At 44.0% G+C, this 21,468-nt stretch overlaps 2 protein-coding genes and 1 long non-coding RNA gene across 5 annotated transcripts in view; 2 read left to right on the top strand and 1 right to left on the bottom strand.

Annotated features, from left to right (window-relative positions):
• The window catches only part of MACROD2 (mono-ADP ribosylhydrolase 2), a 786,342-nt gene that overhangs the window by 79,888 nt on the left and 684,986 nt on the right, over positions 1 to 21,468 (top strand). The window lies entirely within an intron of this gene.
• LOC116653194 lies at positions 1,390 to 11,247 on the top strand. The gene is made up of 2 exons (XR_004306674.1): positions 1,390 to 3,472; positions 3,559 to 11,247. It is a non-coding gene; the product is annotated as an uncharacterized LOC116653194 (long non-coding RNA).
• Positions 11,100 to 21,347, bottom strand: FLRT3 (fibronectin leucine rich transmembrane protein 3). The gene is made up of 3 exons (XM_015856724.2): positions 21,230 to 21,347; positions 14,699 to 15,382; positions 11,100 to 13,574 (listed from the first exon to the last, which is right to left on the bottom strand). The coding sequence occupies exon 3, from the start codon at positions 13,528 to 13,530 to the stop codon at positions 11,587 to 11,589; it is 1,944 nt and encodes a 647-aa protein (XP_015712210.1). The 5' UTR covers positions 13,531 to 13,574; positions 14,699 to 15,382; positions 21,230 to 21,347; the 3' UTR covers positions 11,100 to 11,586.

Below are 21,468 nucleotides of genomic sequence, written 5' to 3'. Positions count from 1 at the left end.
CAGAGCTTGGCTTGCAAAGAGCTTTCTGCCTCTTTCATGTCTGAGGATAATTAAGCGGTCCATTTTTATTTAACTCCTTGCAAATAAGGTTATAATTAAGCAGTAAGTTATGCAACGGGAGGTGGAGCATCAGCAAACGTCTGCCGCTCGCAGGGGCTTAAGACAAAAACGCTTCTTGTAAGATTAGTGTTAAAGCAAATAGGAGGTGCTGTAGGAAAAGGAGACAGATCCTGTAAGTGGAAGTGGAGACTGAATTCATTTTCTTAGTGTTAACGCTGAACTGAAAAAAAAAACGTGAAGTCAAATCTGTATCCCTTTCAATGTGGTTGCTGTGCCATCTCCGCAAATAGAAAACAAAAATGCATCTGTGACCAGATAAGAAGATGCTATCAGGCACTTTTAATTTTAATTAAGTTATAACCGATTGGAGGAATAGATATTTAAAGAATTAATTAAAAACGTTCTCCATATAAGAGATTTAAGTATAGGAAATGAGTTAATTGTGCTATCAAAGGGGATCTGTGCTTTGCAAGCTGTTTTGTGATGCCGAAACAGCATCTTTGTGTGGATGATAGGAGCTGGTGGGGAGGCCCGAAGCCGGTGATGGCCTGCAGCGGTAAAAGGAACTGCTGGGATCCTTGTGCCCCTGGGTGCCAAACAGGCAGTTTCGATTTCAGGTTGGGTGGGTGGCACAGCACTCGAAATACCTGAGATAGCTGGGTGCCATGTGATTGCATTGCTGCAATCCCATATCTCACAAGAAGGACTTTTGAGGCGGTTAAAATATCTCAAATGCTGAGGTCTTTGATAACCTTTGTAATTTGTATCTCTCTTGACCTTGCGCCACTGACTTGGTTTTATTTTCATGCTGCAGAGCATATGAAGCTGCTGCTGGAGTTCCTCAAGGATCAAATCATGCCTTATTCAATACTTTCATTAGCAGACTTTGCAGAAGAATTAGAAGCATGTTAAATAAATTTACTGGCTCTGAGGCTGAGAGGCCTCGGCCGGGTGGGGGAGGACTTGATTATTACACGCTAAAAAATACTTTCTTTTGTCATTAATTGCTTTCAGAAGAGCTCTGTGCACCTAAGGAGAAATGATATTAATTTCTTCTATAAACTCAGGCTTATCATAATTGTGGAGTTATATAATCATAGAATGGCCTGGGTTGAAAAGGACCACAATGATCACCTGGCTTCAACCCACGTGCTATGTGTAGGATCACCAACCACCAGACCAGGCTGGGAAATGGAACTGGGACTGTGGTGCAGGGAGGGCTGCGATGAGCAGTCGGTCAAGCTGGAAGGACCCAGCCAATGAAGCCTGCGCTTGGCAGAGCATGGTGGGGGGGGGGGGAACTTGCTTTAAGCGATTGGTTTGAAAGGAAAAAGGAAAGCCTCCAGAGAAGTCCTTTAAAAGCAGAAGTAATGTACAGGCAGAGCTGTCTTCCTTGAAGATATACGGCTCTGGGGCCGCACGACCACGCCAGGCTTCCTGAGTCACCTCTGAGTAGGTGCCAGCCTGTCAGTGAGCTCCACTAAAATATACCTTTCTCCCACTCCCTGCCTGCTAGCAGCCCTTTGAGAGAGAATTGCCTTTACAGTATCCTAAGGTGTCTGCTGGGCTTTTATTCCCTGATTTTAAATGAGTTTTTAAATGAGCGGAAGGGAGGTGAAAAATGTTGGCCCATTTAATACTGTCACTTAATGATCTGAGCCCCTGTTTGTGGAGAGATGGCTTATCTTGAGCTGTTCTTTCCTCTTCTTACCCGTTTTCCAGGAGAGTATCTCCTGTTGTGTTAAGCCAGTAACCCTTTTTATATAGGTCAGCATATGGTATTAATGAGCTTTTGTACCCTGGTTAATGTCACCCAGGTCTCTTGGAGAAGTGGGGAATAGAAAATATTGCCTGGATTTGTTCTTTTCCTTTTATTAGTAGATGTGTGAAGCAGTTGACCTTCTGATAGGAAAAAGAACCCACTGATTAATCAGAGCCTTTTAGCTTTTGTCATTTAAAATGCAATCCCAGAGACCCAAGGATGCGGTGCTCGTCTTCAAAAGCACCAACTTCAGGAAAACCTAAGAAATGAAGTTGCTATGAGATAGGTGTGCCTGTAATGAGAGAAGTTTGCAGGAAACTTGTAAGCAGAAGCTGAGAAACTTCCATCTTTTATTTGTGAAAAGACAGTATGTGCAAGCAGTGTTCAGCTTGGATGGAGCTTGGCCTGCAGCAGAACAGTGTGAGCTGTGTCTGACAGCAGCACCATTGCTGCTGGACATGTCAGTGGCCCCAGTGCTGTCGCCTCTATTTCTTTTTCAGCCCCAGATATCTTGGCAAGCAAGGGGTTGAACATCTGCAGTTTTGCTTAATCAAACAGCCCCATAATGCTGCAAGCAAAGAACGAGGGGTAGCTGAATACATTTGAAGTAGCTTAATAAATTAGTATTAGTGTTGTAATTTGCATTGTCTTTACTTTTGGATTTCAACTATTTAGCAAAAGTGACTTGGAAGGGCCATTAATTTTAGTGTAGGAGTGATGATGCTGTATGTAGGAGAACATCTGGCTACATGCTTGTATCTTGATTTTAAAGGAAAATATTTGATGATATATTGAATCATAGAATCACCAAGGTTGGAAAAGACCTCTAAGATCATCCAGTCCAACCTTCCAACATATTTAATGTGAAGAGAAATGTAAACCACTGATGTATTTTTCTATTGCAAGGAAAATGGAGAAGATGGAGTCCTGATAATTCTTCCCATTTGTGCTGTGGCTGTGCATAATGTGCTTTGGAGAGCATTCTTAAGTGGAAAAGTGTTGCAGGCTTTGCAGTGTGAAGCAGACTGGCTGCTCTGCTCTTGCTTGCCTTTTATAGCTGTTTTCATGCCTTTAGTACATCTTATGTTTCTGTGGAATCTCGCCGTGATTCCTTTTGTTGCTGCTGTAGCTCAGCTAAGAATTACTGACAAGTTGTAAGGTTATGAGATTGCAAGGACTTTTAAAAATCATTAAAGAAACAGTATTGTGTAAAAGCCTTAAAAGCTTCTTTTACTTTCTGTGCCTGGAGCAATCTTCAACAGCTTCTGGAGTTTCTCACTCAGGTTGGGCCATGGAAGTTGGTCACTGCAGTGAGCAGGAGGGATGATTCTAACGTGACATGCCTGCAATTGTTGCATCGTTACCTTTCACCATAAGCAGAGTGGCTTTTTTCTGGGCGAGTGCAATGATTACACCTGCAAAACTGTCAGTTCAACAGCAAAACCCCCAGCACTCTGCAGTTTTCAGGCAACCTGCACACTCAGCACATGATCACATATCCCAGGTATTAAGTAATGAGCAATTTTTGGAGTAATTATTGAAACGTGCAAATCTGGGTCAGCCCAAAGGAGAGGAGGAAGGGACTGGCTCTGTGCTTCTTGGTGCTGCACACGTCCTGCACAATGAGCGGGCAATGCTTGCACTGTGAAGGTGGGCCATTTGCTCTTACCAGGTCATTTGGATACATAATGCCCTGAGATCATCTTGTTGCTCCTCTTCATTTTTTCTGTGAATAGATAGAGAAAAAGAAATAGAAGTTGGTCATCTGTCTCAGCAGTGTTTGCACGTCCTTGGAGGAGCAGAGGAGCACTCTGCCTGCTTGTTCTCGCTGCTGTTTGGACCTCGATCCTCATAACAGCCTGGATCCACTCAGCCCTATGGCAAATGGCAGGGAGAACAGCACCTTCTTTTATTGCTCTTCGGGAGAGAGCTGCAGTAAACTTCAGTAATCCCTCATTTGATGCTGGAGAATAAATGTAACGTGGCACTCGGGCAGACTTACTCTGTATTCTTTTCTGCTCCTTCTGCTTGCTCTGAGGTTTAAGAGACCCACTGATTTGCACCCGCACAGTTTCTTGTCTCTGTTATTGCATCTTTTTTCAGGGAAGCAGGAGGTCTGGCTGTCCGCTGGCAGGGCTTGCAGAAGTGGCAGCACTCCTGGTGGGGACATGCTTCCCCATCCCTACAGGCAAGTTAGCAGGCTGCCAGGCGTGCTAACAGATGCTGTGGCAGGTCTCCAGTTCCCAGCAGTGCCTGGCATGGCCATTCCCCTCCCTTCAGGAATGCAGACAAGGGAGTGAGAGGCAGCAATGGATCTTAGGGAGCAGCCTGGCCATGGTGTGAGCAAAGAAGCTGCTGCTGGGATGAGGTGAGCATCTTTCTGTGCCATAGTGGCTGTGCAGCCTAGGGAGGGCTCTTGCCCTGCCCCTGTATCCCCTTGTACCAGGGGACCTGAGTGTACCGAGGCACTGGCTGCTCCTGTGTTCCAGTGCTGATGGCAAACATTTTGTTCATTATCTCTTATTTCCCACTGAAATGGTTGCATCACTTAATTGGTGCAGGGGGTGATGTATTATCCAGACCAGGCTTTTCTGGATGGATTCTTCGCTTGTAGCCTTTCAAAGTGCTGAATGTGTTTAAATAGGTTTGGGGATATTATACAAAAGGATGAAGTTAGTCTTCAGTAGCATGAGGAGAAGCAACAATAGGTAAATATTATTATTAATATTTTTATTTTAATTTTAAACCCAGCAATATTTAGTATGGCAGAGAACAGCATGAATGAAAAAAACAAAACAAAACAGTCAATTCCCTGTCAAAAATGTGCAGATTGGGGCAGCTCCCATCCTGCAGACAGTATTGGCTGCTCCTGAGCCCTCAGCAGCTGGAAAGCATGGGATTAGAGCAGCTTGCATCCTTTGATTTAGTACTGGATCATGGGATTGAAGTCACTTTGATAGATTCTTTTGGAGGATTTTGAGGAGCATGGGTTTTTTGGTGAGCCTGTGGAACAACGAGGTGTGTTTCTCACCTTGCAGGGCCACAAACTCTGTGCTGCAGGGGGTGTTAAGCAAACTTGTGCTTCCCACAGCAGTGGGATGCAAAACATGCTCGGTTAATACGCAGGAAGATGTTGGCAAACTGTGCTGCTCAGACAGTTCCTTACTTCTGTGTAGAATGGGTATTATCATCTATCAGGAGGCCCGGAGGAAGAAAAAGCCTTAAAGAAAACGTGTGTGTGATAGCTAGGATGGGGTATGAATTCAAACAGACTAAAGGTTAACATTTCTAGTGCCTGAAGTGCTGAACCTTCCTGACCCATTGAGATGCCAGCATGAACTCCCTTGTAGCCAGACCCCACTCAGTAGATTGCTCAGGGAGCTGAGCAGGACCAGGGAATACGGATCCTTTGTGCCCTGGGCTGTATGGTTGTTACTGCTGTATGCTGTTACCATGTCAGGGGGAAATGAAAAGGTTATTAGTGGACACTATCGGTAACGTCCATTAAGGTGCTGCGACAGTAAAATTAATGCTTTTCAGTCATTAGGCACAGAGGCTCAGCGTGATCAGCTAATGCCTTAAAATTGTGTTTACTCGCTGGGTTAGCACTTACCCAGGATTGGGCTTTCTCTCTGTTAATGAGCTCCTGTTCCCTATGGGCAGTCAAGTATCCGTCATGTTTCAGATATAAGCGTCCTCGGTGCTTATTTGTGAAGATCATTGAAACCAGGTAAACAAACCACAACCGAATGGAGATTCTGCAGGTGTCCACGCTGCTGTGTGCTGTTCAAACTAAAGGGTACAATATAAGCTGTTTGGAGTTGGTTTTGTACTGGAGGAGTCCAGAGCAAATAACTCCTGTTGTTAATTAACACGAGGGATGAGCGTGTACTACAAGCTGTCTAAAAGACGTGAAGCTTGGGGTGTTGCTTGTGCTAATGGAGTAAGAGTTATAAAGTGGCTGAATCCTCTTCCTTGTCCCAACAGTTGCAAGGTAGAAGCTTTCACTTTTTTAAATATGATTTGATTGCTTTCCCATTGAAACTGTGGAAAAACAACAGTTAAAAGCTGGGAAACCGAAGTTTGTGGGGTGTTGCTTTACCTTCCCACACCACTCCAAGTATACATGCACTGATGAGCTGTAGGTGTCAAGGTGAAACTGTCAAACAGTTCACTTTGATGCTCAGTTAAACTGAAAGACTGAGAGTGAAATAATTTGTGCCAGTTAAGAAAATCAAGTCAACCAAAACAAAACAATAGCAACACACAAAAAAACCCCACTCCTAAACAGAAGGAATCCCCACCCCCCAGCAGACACTTGCTTTCACATGTAATTCCAGCTGCTTCGTAGGCATTTATCAAAGCCCAACAGAGGAAAGGGTATTACATGAATAGGGTGTGTATTTCTGATCTTATAGATCTTTGAGAATATTTAGCTTAAATGAAAAGGTTCAGTTATGCATGTGTGCGTAATTTAATCCTGTAAATGATGCTCCAGTACTTACTGATGTAAGACCAAGAGCAGCCCCTTGGTTTGAACAGGAGACCCTCCTTGGCCGTGGCTATAGATAGGCACTGCTTAAGTCCCGCACGGGTGAGCACTGGGCTCTGACCTGCTCCTTGGTTTGGGGACTTAACAGGGCTGCTCAGGACAGAGCATCAGCCTCTATGAATGCTATCAGCCCACTTCAACAAGTCAGATTATTTAATTAGCCCTATTAAGACACTTCTATTTTTATAACTTATTTATGAGTGCTCTTGCTAAGCTGAAAGGTCCGGATTCAGGCTTCAAAAAGTGTTTTCAGCTCTTGGTGGTGTTAGCAGTCTTGGGAGGTTTTACACCACAACTCTGTTGTGTTTTCATCCTAAGGAAGTAAAGAGGCAGCAACAAGTGATGGAAGTCTGCTGATACACTTTGGTCCTGAAATCCTGTTCTTTGGGTTTCAGAGGTAGCTTCTGACAAACCTTTGCTTAGAGATATGTATGGAGTGGTAGGATGCTGCAGTGCTGCACTGCTGGTCAGCTGCTGGCCGTTACCATCCCCTCCTTAGAAGGGGAATAGAGTTGCTGGCTGCTTGGACCTTGGACCCCTGACAATCCCAGGAGCTGCTGGAGGAGTTATTTGTCCTAACATCCGTATTGTTGAAGTGCTTTGGTTGCCACATGGGGTACGAATGTTCCCCAGCAATCATTAAAGCTGCAGGAAAACAAGCATCCTGATGAATGCTGGTTAAAGGGCATCTGAGGGTTGCTTTGGACTAGGTGCTGTGCAGCTGTTTTACTGAGATACATGTTAGTTTTGTTTACATTTTTATGAGGATTGCGAAACAATCTGATGATTTACTATTGAGAATAAATCCAGAGTGCCTGTTCACCAAAAAACCATTATGTGTCCAGACTGATACACAGTTACCTCTTCAGAGGGTTTGAAACACCTCTAATTTGATTGTTAGAGGAAAGCTCCTTCAGCATCCCCCAAATTAAATTCATTCACAGAGACAAAATAGACTTCAAAGTTGAAATTATTATTTCAAAAAAACATTTTCACATCTGGATTCAGTCAATCATTTCTCTTTCTGATGAGCCACTGCTGGATGGTGTGGAAGACGAAACTCCCCAGATCTGGAGCCAGTAGATGCTGTGTAAAAATTGCAGTTGTGGTAAGCACTGGCTTGTGGCTTGAAGCTCGTTGTTGTGGTGACACTTAGGAAACAGTTAATTAACTAAAGCTCATTCCCAAGGTGATCCTGAAGCACTATGTGATGAGCGTGCCTCTGTGGATTTGAAAGTACGGTTAAGCTGTTTTGAAAGCAAAAGATATCCAAACGAGTGATGGCTCCTTCCGAAACCACAGCTAATCTGGTTTGGAGAAATGGAGGTAGGGTGGCATTTGTCAGTCCATGCTCGAAGATCTTGTCCAACCACAGCTGCAGACGAACACACAAAATGATACCCTCTTATTTAAGACAGAAATCTAAATATGTGCTCATTGCTTTATATCATCAGTGAGTTATCTGAATAGTAAATAAGGCTTTTTATTACTTTCATTCTTGCTTTATTGCATTTGCTGCTCTACACAATATGTACAGCATTGGCACAATATAGCTTGCAAGCTAGCTGGAGCATTAGCAGAATTGGTAATGGTGTTCCAAAGCCATAACACTTTGATTGTGGTACTGTTAAAGCCAGGAAAAAACAAAAACACAACCCAGACCCCAGCAGTTGATGCGTTTCAGTCTGTTGTACAGAGTTAGGAAATAACAGCTCAAAAATGAAGCAAATGTAGTTATGGAACCTGCTGAGATGAGACAAAATTAATATGGCTTCCAAAGTACCTGCTGTGGTTTTTTTTTTGGTGTCAGCTTTCAGGATAAAACAGAACTGCGAGCAATTGAGGATAGCAGTATAAATTAAGAAAAGGGGCAATAATAAGGAATGTGAAAGATACTGGGCATAGTATTTTAACATGGAAGATGCTGACTAGGTTAACGCTGAACAGGGGTGTAGGCTGTGTTGAAAAACATTTCACTCCTTGCTCTGAAATTAAATATTTAACAGCACACTGAAATAACATGGATTTTAAAAGTTGAGATAAATTTAACGTGGGTTCATTTTATTTGTCTGAATATACAGCGGTCTAACAGGCTGGATGAATGGATGTATGTACTGGTGCTGGAGTGCACTGCATGCTGTAACTGGAGCGTTAGGTTAAGTAGAAGAGTCTTGAGACGGTCATGACAAGCAGCAGAAATTTTTGTAAATATTGAAATAAAAAGCCCAACAGACTTCAGTTTGAAACGAATCTTTCACTTGCCAAATTAGCACAGCTTCATATTATGCATATTTCCTAAAGGTTGGCATAGAACTTGAAGATCTTGTATGCGTAGATGTGCAGTGTTTTTTTCCACTGACAGCAGCTGCTGTAGGAAGACACCAGCTCTGCCTGCAAACCTGGTCTGCTTTTCCTTAGAGCATGGCATGATTTCTCCAGGTTCTCATCCACTTTCTGGTGGAGGTAAACCTGGATCAACTGGGCCAGCTTGTTGGAAGTTGCTTTGGATTTGCATATTACTGTTTAATATTACATACATTTTATAAGAGAAGTCCTTGTAATTAAGACTGACATGCAACTATCTCCTCAGATGGTGACTTGTGCTAGCCCACAGGATGTCTGTGTGGAATCACCTGAGTAGTGCAGGTAGATGGTGTGCGGTGTAATTAAGCTGCCTCTGGCTGACCCCAGGAAAGGCACAGGAAGAGTATGGGGTTTTCTTTTATCCTTTCCACAGTACAAGTTTTGAGTCAGCTACAAGAGAGGTTTTCATATCAACAGCCTGAAAATGTAGCAAAACCTTTCTGATTTTGCTATTGGAGCGCTGATGGCAAAGAACTAGTAATCTGTTGCCAGCAAACCAGACGTTAAATGTATCTCAGATATAAGGGTCCCAGTATGCTACTTTGCATGAAGAAAAGCAGGTCAGTCTTCTCTATCTGGATTGGTTTTCCAGAATGAAATGAGTCTCCGCGTGCTTAGTCTTGGCTTTCTCACCCTTCAGATTTGTACCTGATGAGAAAATAGAGCAGAATAGCCCTGCTGAGTACATCTTCCAGAGCTGCACAGAGCTATTCAGCATCATGTGCTTCCACTATGTAGGCACCGTGGATCCAACCAGTGTTCCATGTAAAGCACAGGTGGGACTGCGAGAGGTCAGTGGTGAAGCGCAGAGCTGCTCCTCCCCTTCCCAAAAACTGCAAACTGTGGCATGGAGTGTTTGGAGAGGAACTTCTCTGGACACATCTGGTAAATGAAGCTGAAATGCGCTGTCTGTTACTGGCAACTTGGTGTCTGTGCAGGCAGATGCACCTCTGGCAGGAGTCATTTGTTGAGTGACTGCTGAAACCAACAATATTGGCGTCTCCTGTAGCTTCTTCCTGTCATCTTCCATCCCTTACTACTCCTGGAGAAACAGAGGCTCAGCACTGCTAAGCTACTCTTAAACTTGAATTGCATTTGGTATACGTTCTTTACTGTCCAAAACAATGTCCAAAATATTAAGCATTTGTACGTCCGTCTACTTTTTAATTGGTGGTTTTATTGAAAAAGATCTGAGAGAGCTGTAGCTGTAATTTCCCTTCCTTTCATTGCTGATACAATTGGAAGTTGTTAAGAACTCGCTATTGAAGTAATTAACAATACAGAAACCCAGGAAATGTGATAAGTGTAAAACCATATTAAACAAAGTAAAAGGTGTGAAACTCAGGACCTGAAAAGTAGCTTCCGAGTGGCTTTCCTGCCAGTGCACCTCAGACATGTGGCGTCACTCTACTGATTTTTCAGCTTTATTCATCAATGAGACCAATGTTTGTCATATTTAAGTTATGTACGAAAAAGTGGGTATTTTATTATTTTTTTTAGGGTTTTTTGTTTTGTTTTAAAAAACTTGATACATGTAGCGTTGGATCAAGGCACATACAAGACTGGCCAAAGGGCGTACAATGCACTTTGGTTTTTAGTTGAAAAGACAAATGATTATGGCAACAAAGTGTGGCTTGGGGTTTAAACATGAAATAGCGTATAGTTCAGCAGGAAGGCAGAAAGAAACGTTTGTTTACAGATTTAGCAAGGAATTCTGGAAAACTGTGACAGTAATGGGCAGTATTCCTGACTGTAATGGCAGTACAGTTAATGCATACCTATAGAATGTTTGAGTATATGCTTTAAAATAGCTGTATTCCCCAATTTTCTTTTGACCCAGGTGACTAAAATTTATGAGACGCTGCTTGCATTGCCTGCTTTTCGTCCCGTTTGTTTTCCTTACAAAGCTGTACTTCTAGCCCTTCTTCTGCTGAAGAACAGTTGCTCTGTGTTCTCACTGTCCCCCTGCTCCTGCCTTCCAAATGTCTGTGGCCATCCATCACCATTTTCTCTCTAACAAACAGACCACTGGTGTTGATAACGAGAAATGTACCGTTACACCCTATCTACCCCTTGGTTAATGGAGCCTGGCACATTTCTTTAGAATTCCTTGTTAGGAATTTTGTTACGCTTTCTTCCAAGGGTCAGTTTTTTCTTTACAAATGCCAACAGTTTCAGTCTCATGCACATAATCAATTTAATTATTTTCTTTTTAGACTGGATTTCACCATTGTTGGATGGATGTGTCCAGACAGCTGATATTGCCCATTACTACACGCATTTTTGTTTATTGAATATTGTTGTGGTTTACAGATTTAATAGACCCAACATTTAAGTTCTGTGAGTTTTTGCAACCACTTCTTGATCTCTTCCTGATTTGCCAGGTTTAACATTATTTTATTAATACCAAAGTGAAAAATGGCCTGTGCTTACACTTACAAGGATCTCAGATGAATGTTCTGACTGCTCAACACGGCAAGAAAATTCACTTTCACAGTCAACAAGTCATCTTACTCAGTAGAACACAAAAGTTAAATGGTCTGTAACTTCAATATTAGCAAGGAAAATACAGTACAAATTACTAAAAAATACTAAAATATAGAATTGTGGTCAGGTATCCCCACTACATTAATCGCAGCAGTAGCCTGAAATTTGAAACTTTTAATAAAAAGTTCTTAAATATAAATTATATGGCAAATGTACAGTACATTGCTTTGTCAGTCTTTAATCCAGTGTTTTGCAGTAGAACAGCAACCGTTAAAAGTCAGTCTTTTCTCATTTATTTTTTTAAAAAAAAAACAAACAACAAACCAACCAAAACCAAACCAGTCTTTTATGTCTTTCAGTATCATGAGTGTGAATGATCTGAATCTGGGATACCACTGTCTCTGTAGCTCCTGTTACTACTGCTTTCACTGTGGCTGTTCTTATACAGATTCATGCCGTTAGGGGGGAAAATGGTGTGTATTACAAACTCCTCCTTAGACACCTGGTCGTTAGTGATGGGTATCATCTGAAAGGAAGTCTCCCTGATTTCTAGGATGGAGTTATCCTTCTTGGTGCCCGCCTCAGCATAGTCGTCCTTCCTCCTGCGCCCCTTGCTGTAGGCACAGTGCCGGGAGAAGAGGGCCCCATTCCTATGGACGTACCAGCACACCAGGGCCAGCAATGCCAAGGCCACCAGTGCCACTGCGCCACCAATGATGGCGGCCAGAGGCACGCTGGAGTTCTTGTAGGGCTCCTTTTCCTGCTCCCGGTTGAGTGTGGTTGTCGGGTTGTACATCTTGAGGGGAGCTGTCTCGGTCTCAATGCATTCAGGTGTCTCATCAGAGAGATAGATGTTGCTGGTTTCCATGGGGACCATGCACACGCGGTATGGTGACTCTGGTTCGAGTGCTGTAAGCAGGTAGTCGCTCCTGTCCCCTGTTACAATGGTTTCAGTTATAGATCCAAAGGCAGGGCTGTGGCCCATCTTGAGCCAGCTGAGCCGTAAGGCTGTCATTGGCAGCGCAACTTTCCAGGAGATATGGATGGTCTCTGTGCTCACTGACTTCACAAATATTGTGATGATCTTGCGTACCGGGCTGGCCGTAGTTCTGTAGTTCTTGTTTAGGTTGGGGGTCTTGATGTCTGGTTGTTTGGTCACAGAAACCGGCCAGTGTCCCTGAGCCGGGTACAGTGTGTTGGGTACTGCAGTAGTGATCTGGATGGTGCTCATGTCATCCTTACAATCAAACAGTTCCGTGTTGAGGTCTTTGATAGCCATTCCGCGCACCTTTTCTGGCGCCTGGCACATCAGCCCACGTACGTTCACTTTCAAAGGCAATGACTGCAACCAGTCACGGACCCACTTCATTTTGCACCCACAGTGCCAAGGGTTGTTGCGAAGAAACAGCTGAGTTATGTTGTCCAGGTCATCAAAGACACCCTGAGGTAAATTGCTGAGATTGTTATTGGACATATCCAGTCGATACAACTGCCTTAAGTAAGAGAAAGCATTGGGTGGCACGTGATTGATATGGTTTTCTTGAAGATAAAGCTTCCGTAGGTTTGTGCCTGGCAAATTTACTGGTGCGGCTGTAAGTGAATTGCGAACCAATGACAGTTCTGTAAGATTGACTAGATTCATGAAGACCTTGTCTCCTAGTCCATGGTTATTTAGAAGATTTCCATCTAGAACAAGGCGTTTTAGATTTGTAAGGTCTTGAAGGGACAGCTCTGAAATCGTGGAAATACGATTATCATCCAAGCGCAGCTCTTCTATTGTTTTAGGCAAACCCCAGGGAATGGTGCTAAGGTGATTTCGAGAGAGAAAAAGAAGTCTGAGATAGATGTTGTCCCTGAAAGCTCCATCTTCAATACTAACAGCGGAAACAGAATTATCATCCAAATGCAGTTCTTCCAGATAAGGAATTTGTGAAAGAGAATCATAAGTGATGGTCCTTATATTATTCTCCTGCAAATGCAGTTCTTTGACGTACTTAGGGAGGTTAGTGGGAAATTCATCTAGGCTGTTGTGGTATAAAAATATTCTTTCCACCCTACGCAAGTTCTTCAGTTCTGATGGAATCCCAGCATTATTTATTTGATTGTTCTGAAGGAAGAGGTTAGTAGCATCCTCTGGGATTCCTGTAGGAATAGATGTCAAATCGCGATCATTACAATATATGAAACCCACATCACAGCGACATACTGATGGGCACGATTTGGCAGTGACAGAATAAGGTGCCATGTCAAGTAACAGCCCTATTTTAGTCCAAATTAGGAAGACGCTCCAGGGTACAGTAATCATGGTCAGGAATGATGAGATTTGTATACAGTTCTGATCTTCAAAATCTAAAAACAAACAAACAAAATTATCCAGGTTGTCAGTGAAGAAACTGCCATGAAAATTCAACTTCAGCATTACAGAAAACATCTGACATACACATAATTAACAAAAATCTAAGTTTGTAGACATTGTACTTTTTCTACATACATTGGCAACAATACTTCTGCTTTTACTACTTAAATTAAGCTAACAGACTATTCTGAACAGTAATTGAAAATAATACAATCAGGCACGTCTGATCTGTGAATGGTTTTGTTAAACCAAGAAGGCTCGTTCCGAGGATTCCTCCCCATTTCATTTCATAGATAAAGGCCATCTTTGTTCGCAGATACCAGATAAGTACACAGCTGAAGTCAAACCCGAGTTCGAGTAAATCATTCTATATCTGAAAGATAAGAAGTAATTCCTAAGCCAGCTAACTACCTAGAAGCCCTTAAGAGAACTATAAAACCCTTGCCAAACCCAGAAGTTGGGTGGTTCAGCTATTCTGGAGGTTAAGGAAAGTCCTAATGGCACGGTACAAAATGCAGACAAGAACAAAGCCCAGCTGAAGACTTTTTTTGGGTTTTTCTGGGAACTTAACACCACATGGTGTGTTTCACCAATACTGCAGCTATCTCTTCTTGTTTTTCAAGCTGAAATGTTTAGAAAGGTGAATGTAACAATTGGTGTGCAGCTTACAAGCCAACAGAGCTGTCAAAGCTGCGGCTTTCTAGTTGACTGGATGGAATATTTCATTACATGCTTAATTTCATGTTTAAATATTTGTCATTCTCAAAAGTCTTCTTGCTAAGCAGTACACTAATAAGAGACTATTTGGCAGGTTTAACCACATTTTCACATCTTATTAGTTCATACTGTGCAGGGTGGGATAATATAAATTAACTCTTGAGACTGAAATTGTACTTTGCACTGGTAGCATGTTTGTACACTGAGCTCAGGTAATTAGCATCTTTATAGCTTTTAAGACAACATAATTCAATTACCATTGTAATTAGGGTGGTGAAAACTTCTGTAAGATGCCCTATGCATTAACCAGTGCCACGACCCTTTCTCTTGTGGGTTCATATATTAACTGAACTTTATTCTCCGAGGCATGAAAAGGAAAATAAATTAATATTGATCCTACCGTATTTAAAGGTAAGAGTAAATTTTGTGCTTGAGGATATCCAGCAAACAAATTCCTCTCTTGCTCTTATACTTCACTCCATGGATGGCTTCTCCCTCAGCTGCCCCTTCCTGGTGGTGCCTGCTTCCATGCACTATGCTCCAGGGGCAACCCAACAAAGATTTACCATGGTACGTAAGCAGAAAGGCTTCAGCTTCCTTCTGTTTCTGTTCTCATGTAAAGTCTGTGAATGGAGAGCCTCTTTTGTTTGGTTTAATGCCTTTAACAAGAATTACTTTCTTTGTAACTCGTACAAGTTCTTTTGTGGGATGCTGTAGTTGGGAGGTTGGAGCTTGAGCGCCGCGTGATGGAAACTATTCATTATGCTGGGGCCTGAACAAGGATCGCCTCTTTAGGAGGTCAGCAATGGAGGTTTATCTCTGTCCAGAGTTATCCAAGGATAAACTTTGTACAGCAACTACATCCTGATACATCCACACCTCGCAGAGAGGGCCATTTTCCAGCGCTCACTCTTAACACTTCCCAATTTGTAATGCAGGAAAGAATTCCGCTGCACGCTGAAGGCAGGTCCCAAATGTAGGAATGTTACACAATTCAGGTGGTCTTCTTCATAAAAGGACACCAAAGTATTATTTCCTTCCCAGAAAACTCCTCTTTAAAGGCTTTCTGTGAACTCTTAATTTCCTGTAAAAGTAAAAACAAACAGAAGAAACTAATTAATAACAACTGCTGGACACTAGCATTCAGTTGTATTGTGTTCTTATGTAAATCATGCTGTGCTTACTGTACATCATCAGCACGTCATTTTATCCCAATATATCAGTATTTCAGCAAAACGCAAGGACATTTAGAAACAGCTTCTGCTGTTTAGTCTCACATGGTTGCCATTTTGCTGGAACAAATCTTTTCCCTCCTTCCAGCAGCAAATGAAGTCATTGTGCATTAACAGACAGTACCAAAGCCTTTGCAAATGATGTTTTCCGCTCGAGGACAAACAGCAGTCCTGCCATGGGAGGAGTTAATGTGGTTGCTTGCTTTTTGTTTTGGGCAAACAGAAGTAGATCATGAACCTCGCTCTGGTATTAAATTTTAAATGAGTTAATTACTATTCAGGACTTCTTGGATGAAAGAGGAAAATTTTTCACTGAAATAGAGAATTAATGTTTCACATTTTGCATCCTGCTGTTTCTGCATTGTGGGCTAAGCTCGTAGTCATCTGTATCAGCTTTTTGGAAATGGAGGCATGTGGGTTCTGTCCATAAAATGTGCTCGGTATGCCAAGCTGTCTGAACTCGTAAGCTACTGTATTTGTCATTTTGCTCAGTGGAATCACTATTTAGATCGACTTTTTATTAATTTGATTTTTCTCACTTCTAAAATAAAAGTAGCCCCATCTTTTCTTATTACTGGAGGAACCATTTGGCTGTTTTTAAGGGCAGAAAGTATCCAGTGAGATACTGAGTCTCTGTTCCCTAAGATGTAGGCAGTGTCTGTGTGGAATATCAGTAGTTAAGTCTGAAATCAAATCTTCAGTACTGAGCGTGGTCCTCAGCACTGAAAAGCCCTGAAGAAACAGCAGGCTGAATAAGGCTTGTTTGGCTCCCTTCATGTGGGCATAGCTGGAGCTGCTTCTGGGCCACCATAAAATAACAACTGAACAAAAGCAGCCTCTGCTTTAAGACTCTTTCTTAATTGGAAACAGGCATCACAAAGTCTTCATGCAGTATGTTCTATTCCTGTAGTAACAGCAGATCTGCACCGATACAACAATTATTTACACAGATAAAATGATGCTTTTCCTCTTCAACAGCATAAAGATGAGCATTTGAGGGAAAAAAGAGAGCAAAACCAAACCCAGTCTTGCAATGGTGTGAGCATTCTGTGAGGGAACAGTAAAGCCTCTGCTCTCCTGAAGCTGCTTTAATGCCTATCCGAGAGTTTGGTTTTCTGTTTGTTTTCCACTTTGTTTCAGCAGCTGGGTAATGAAAATTGCAAATTAAAATGAGAGATGCTCTGTAAGACTGGCAGAATTAAGTATTTAGAGATATTCTTTACTTTTAGTAATAAGTTTCTGTTCTGGACTATAAGAGAATGCATTTTTTTTAGGGACCGGTTAATATATGCAGTCAGTATTAGAAAATGGAACAAACAAAAGCTCCACATTCTTTGAGATTAAGCAGCATCCAATTTCCTCGGTCTGTATCACTCAAGTGTTTGTGGAAACTTAAATCCAGGATCTATTCCTAAAGCTTGGATATAAAACAGTTGCTTAAGAGCTGTACGAAAATAACGTCTCATAGGAACCAATGTGGAATTGTGACAGAGGGCATTTTCTGGGTGTTGTGCGGTGAAGCTGGAGTATAAATGTGTTGTTCAGTGGGGCCTTTGAAGGCTTCAGCCACTTTTAAGAAGCTGAAAAAAAAATAAGTAATCTCATAAATTGTTCCTCAGAACTTTTAGGGCTGTTAAATAGGCTGTAAAGAAAAAAATAAAGAAGGCATGTTGCTATTGATCAAAACAGTCTATAGTGTGCATGCATACACGAAAAAGTTAAGTGCACTGGCTCTATCTTCATAGCATATAAACAGCTTCCTCTTTGCCCCGCCTGACAGTCAGCCCTTCGCTTATTGCTGCCATTATAATAGCGGTAATGTGTAGGATTAAAATGAAAGCACTAAAGCTCATTAAGTTCTTGGAATTTTTTTTTTATCCCTTCTCTCAAAATTACATAAAAACAAGGGAGAAAAAATAAAAGCAGGTCTCTTTGGAGAAGATGATACTGTTTCAAAAATGTGGATTAAGACCATACCCCCCACTCCCTTTTCTGAGGGCAGAATAGTTTTCTCCAGGTTCTGATTGTTTGATATCTCGCACTTCCCTTTTATATCTGGAGCCACAGCTGAAAACAATGTTTTTGCATATCAAAGGCTCCAGCGATCTGTCTGCAGAGAAGGGAATCCTGCTGCCCTGCTTCAGCCCTCCTCCTCCCATCCCGGCCTAGGATGAAAGCAGAGGGGACCCGCTGAGTGTGCAAGTCTCAGCAGCACCAGCATGAGAGGCTTCATGGACACATGGCTCTGAAAGGAGCCATTAATTTCGAGCGGAGCAGGAAAGAAAGATGGATTTGAGAGAGTGGATGCTGGAATTCATTTTTAAATGACTTTCTGGTAACAAAAGTAAGGAGGGAACAACCGAACTGCAGCTTTTCTGCTTATCTTCATTCAGAGCTGAATATTTTCATGAACTTTGCTGAACCTCATGGTTAAATTACTTTTCCTGGGACATTGCGTAGGCAGCCGTGTTACAGATAGCTGGGATGCCCGGACCTGCACTCAAACTTATCGACGGGCTGCAGCTGATTTTGAAATAGTAAAAGCAATTTGCACTGCGTAAGAGAAAAATACCAAAGAACGGAGTATTTATTATAACACGTGGCATCCAGCTGCCCTGCCTTAAGGGGGAAAAAAAAAAGCAGCAAAAAAAAAAAAGAAGTTAGAAAAGCTGTAAGTTTCTCTAAAAACGGTGCCAAAGAGATTTCTTCTTTCCGAGATGTGATAAAACCCGACTAAAACCCAGAGCTGGCACTTTGGGTCGCACAGTGCTAACTTTAATCCCCACCCACTGCTGGGTTAACCAGGAGCTGGCTGCTAACCCCGACACAACAGGGCACAGGGACAACTTTCACCCCCTTGTTTTAGTTCGGACAAGAGCAACTTTAAGTTAGTGTTAAGATATGCATATTGGCAAGCCTAATGATTTAGCTTAACCTAAGACTGCATTATTACCTCCGTACTTGTTATTATCTGAAACATAAAATGCACTTGAAATACCTCTGGATCCATTCACTGCACATACTGCCAGGTTAGTTCTCAGAGGTCACAGCTCCTCTCAAATAGTTTCACCAAGTTTTCAACACAAGTTCCACGGTGCTAATCTGTCCTTAAAGCAATGCACATGCTTTGGGTTTTTTTTTTTTTTCCTTAAGTGTATTATTCAGACTTAGTTGATAGTGACAGCAAAATGCTTTCTAAGCACCCTGTCTAGGAGCTGAAATTTCCACGATCATCATATTTCAGGAAGGTGCCCCACTCCTTTGTTCAGTGTGAGACAGGCACAAGGTCCTCTGCCTGTCTTTTCCAGGGCTAAAGAATGCAGAGGTTTCTCATTGAAGTGAGTGAGCTCTCCAGGTCTCTGTGTTTTGGTGTAATGTGCTTTATTTTACTTTTTTTCCCCCCCATCTTGTTCAATAGGGTTGTATTTATCTTTTTTGCTTACTCCTCTTCCTCCATCTTGTGTGGTAGTTGAACATAATATTGCCTTTGTCCTTCTCACGTGTCTTAAAAAATGAAAAATTTAATGCGTTCTTCCCTCTAATGGAATTGAATCTGACTCTGAAATGGGTTCCGAGTGGAAGCTGAACTCCGTGCCAAAGGTGAGCCAGGGCAGCATCTGCTGCAGAGGAGGAAGATGGACTATGAGTGGTTCAGTGGTTGCTTTCTGAAGTTCACTTTTAAAACCCTTTCTGGCTCTGAGGATGTTGGCTCCAAGAGCCCCCGAGCACCGTGCTGCTGCTGTGCAGTGCTGTGCCCTGCAGGGCCTGCCTGCTCCTATGGCCAGGGGGAGCGCAGTGCTCTGCATCACAGCGCTCACCCAGCTGGGCCGGGGCTGGCTCCTGGGCTCTCTCTGGGAGCTGCTGTGGGGCTGAGGCATTTGCCTGCATTTAGAATGAGAGAACACAAAACAAATGCTGCTCTGCTGCTTCCACGGGGAAATCACTGCTTTTCCCTCTTGACAAATTTAGGTGGAATTATACCCTGCACGGAGTCCCTATCGCCAAATGTTCAGCATATCCAAACCATTACTGAAATACCGCATCCAGCTGCCTTAGCTTTGTTTCTTTCCCCTTTTGTCTGCTTGCCTACCGATGACTGAATTCACTGCTCTGACCAGAGAACTTGACAAGCTGCAGGGCCGCTCCAGTCCGTGCAGTGAGCTGTGTGCAGTGCACCGAGGGGGCCTCTTATTAAAAATACACGTAAGCAATCGCCTTTTAATACTCCTGAGCCGCCTCGTGCCTCGAGGTGATTAAAGCAAAGCTGGAGCGCTCCCTGGCCATTAGCAGGCAGGCTTCCTGCTGCAAGGAGACAAAGATGGCCATCCACCCACTGAAGGCACTCGGGAAAAACAGCAGTGCAAAGTTTGCAAACTCCAGCGATGCGTCGCACGGCTCCCGGCTCTACCTTTCGCTCTACCTTTCCACTTGGAGCCACCGCTTACGAAGGGCAAACGAAAAAGCAAAGCCTCGCAAACGCACCTCGATTCGATTCTCGCCCTGAAATGTGCACGTTTCATTCCCAAAGATGAAAGCTGGGCTGCGAGTTTTAACTACGGAGGGTTTATTTTTTTTTGCCCGCTGGGGGGTGGTGCGCGCTGCAAAACGGCGCTGCTCAGAGCTACCAGGGCTTTGCTGCTGTCCAGTCCTCCCTGCTTTAATTACAACAAAGTCTCCTGTTGAGAAAAACAGAGGCGGCCTCCAGCGGGGGGAATTAAAAGAAAATAAAATAATAAATCACTCTTTCGGGGACTTTTCGGGATCTTATTTCCCGTGGTGGCCGTATTAACCGTGGGGTTCATCCAGCTGCTCCTTCCCCAGTTAAAATTAAACGGTACGAACCCACCAAAATAATAATAATAAAAGAAAAAGAGACTCGGATGCACACCAAAGCTGGGCGCAGCTCCTGCTGTATGCGAGGAGCGGAGAGAAATAGAAGCGGCTATTGGAAGTGGTGAAACGTGGCTGGAGAAAACGGGAGAGCTGCGTGTCGGCACGGCCTCGGCAGCTCGGAAGGTAACAGGCTTTAACGAAGCCCGGCGCACCTTTCCCTTACGGAACATTCGCACAGCGATCAGAAGCCGGGCAGGCTCAGGGTGCAGGGGATGAATGCAGGGACTGGAGGGTATTTGCGGTGTGCGGATGGGAAAGGCTGGCAGCCCGCACAGCTGGCCCCGAGCGCGGCCACATCTGTGCGTCTCGCAGCGCATTATTCCTCCCTCCCTTCGCACTCTCGGCTCGATAAACGCATTTTTTTCTCCTCGCTAATTCAAAGGAACGTTCATTAAGACGCCGTATCCCCGGGCGGCAGGCTAGGGATGCTTCTGTCTTTTCGGGCAGCGCGATTTAGGCGAGGAAATCGGACCGGAGAGAACGAATCGCTGTGTTAAGTCTGTTCATTTTCTTCCCCTCTCCCGACTCTCCGCGTAACGCCGGAATCCCGAGCGGGCAGGGGGACGGCGGAGCGGGGAACAAAAGCCAAAGGGCAGAAAGCAGCTCCGAGTGCGGGGCGGGCGGGCTGCGAGCTCGAGGAGCCGCACAAAAGTTGACGGCAAGTAGGGACGGAGCGCGGCACAGCTCTGCACCGGGTGCTGCTCCCCACCGCGCTGCCACCCCCCTCGAGGGTCCTTCTCCTTCTCCCTCACCCCGCGGCCCGACCCGCTCAACTCCCTCGAAGGCAGCGCGGAGCCCCCACTTACCTGCGGGCAGCGGGTCGGACGTTGTCTGCGGCGAGGCGGCCGCCGTAATCCCACCGACGGGCCGGGAGCCGCTCGGCCGGGCGCGGAGCGACGAGGAGCGAAGCGCTGAGCAGCGCGGGGCAGCCGCCGAGCTCGCCCTCAAGTCGCGGCGGCAGCGGGCAGCCGAGGGGGCGGGGCGGCACGTCAGCGGGGGGCGGGGCCTCGGCGGGAGGGGCGGGGCGGGGCCTGGCCGCTAGGGG

This window comes from Coturnix japonica, chromosome 3 (assembly GCF_001577835.2).
Source record: "Coturnix japonica isolate 7356 chromosome 3, Coturnix japonica 2.1, whole genome shotgun sequence".
NCBI lineage: Eukaryota > Metazoa > Chordata > Aves > Galliformes > Phasianidae > Coturnix > Coturnix japonica.
This window is presented reverse-complemented; position numbering and strand designations above follow the sequence as displayed.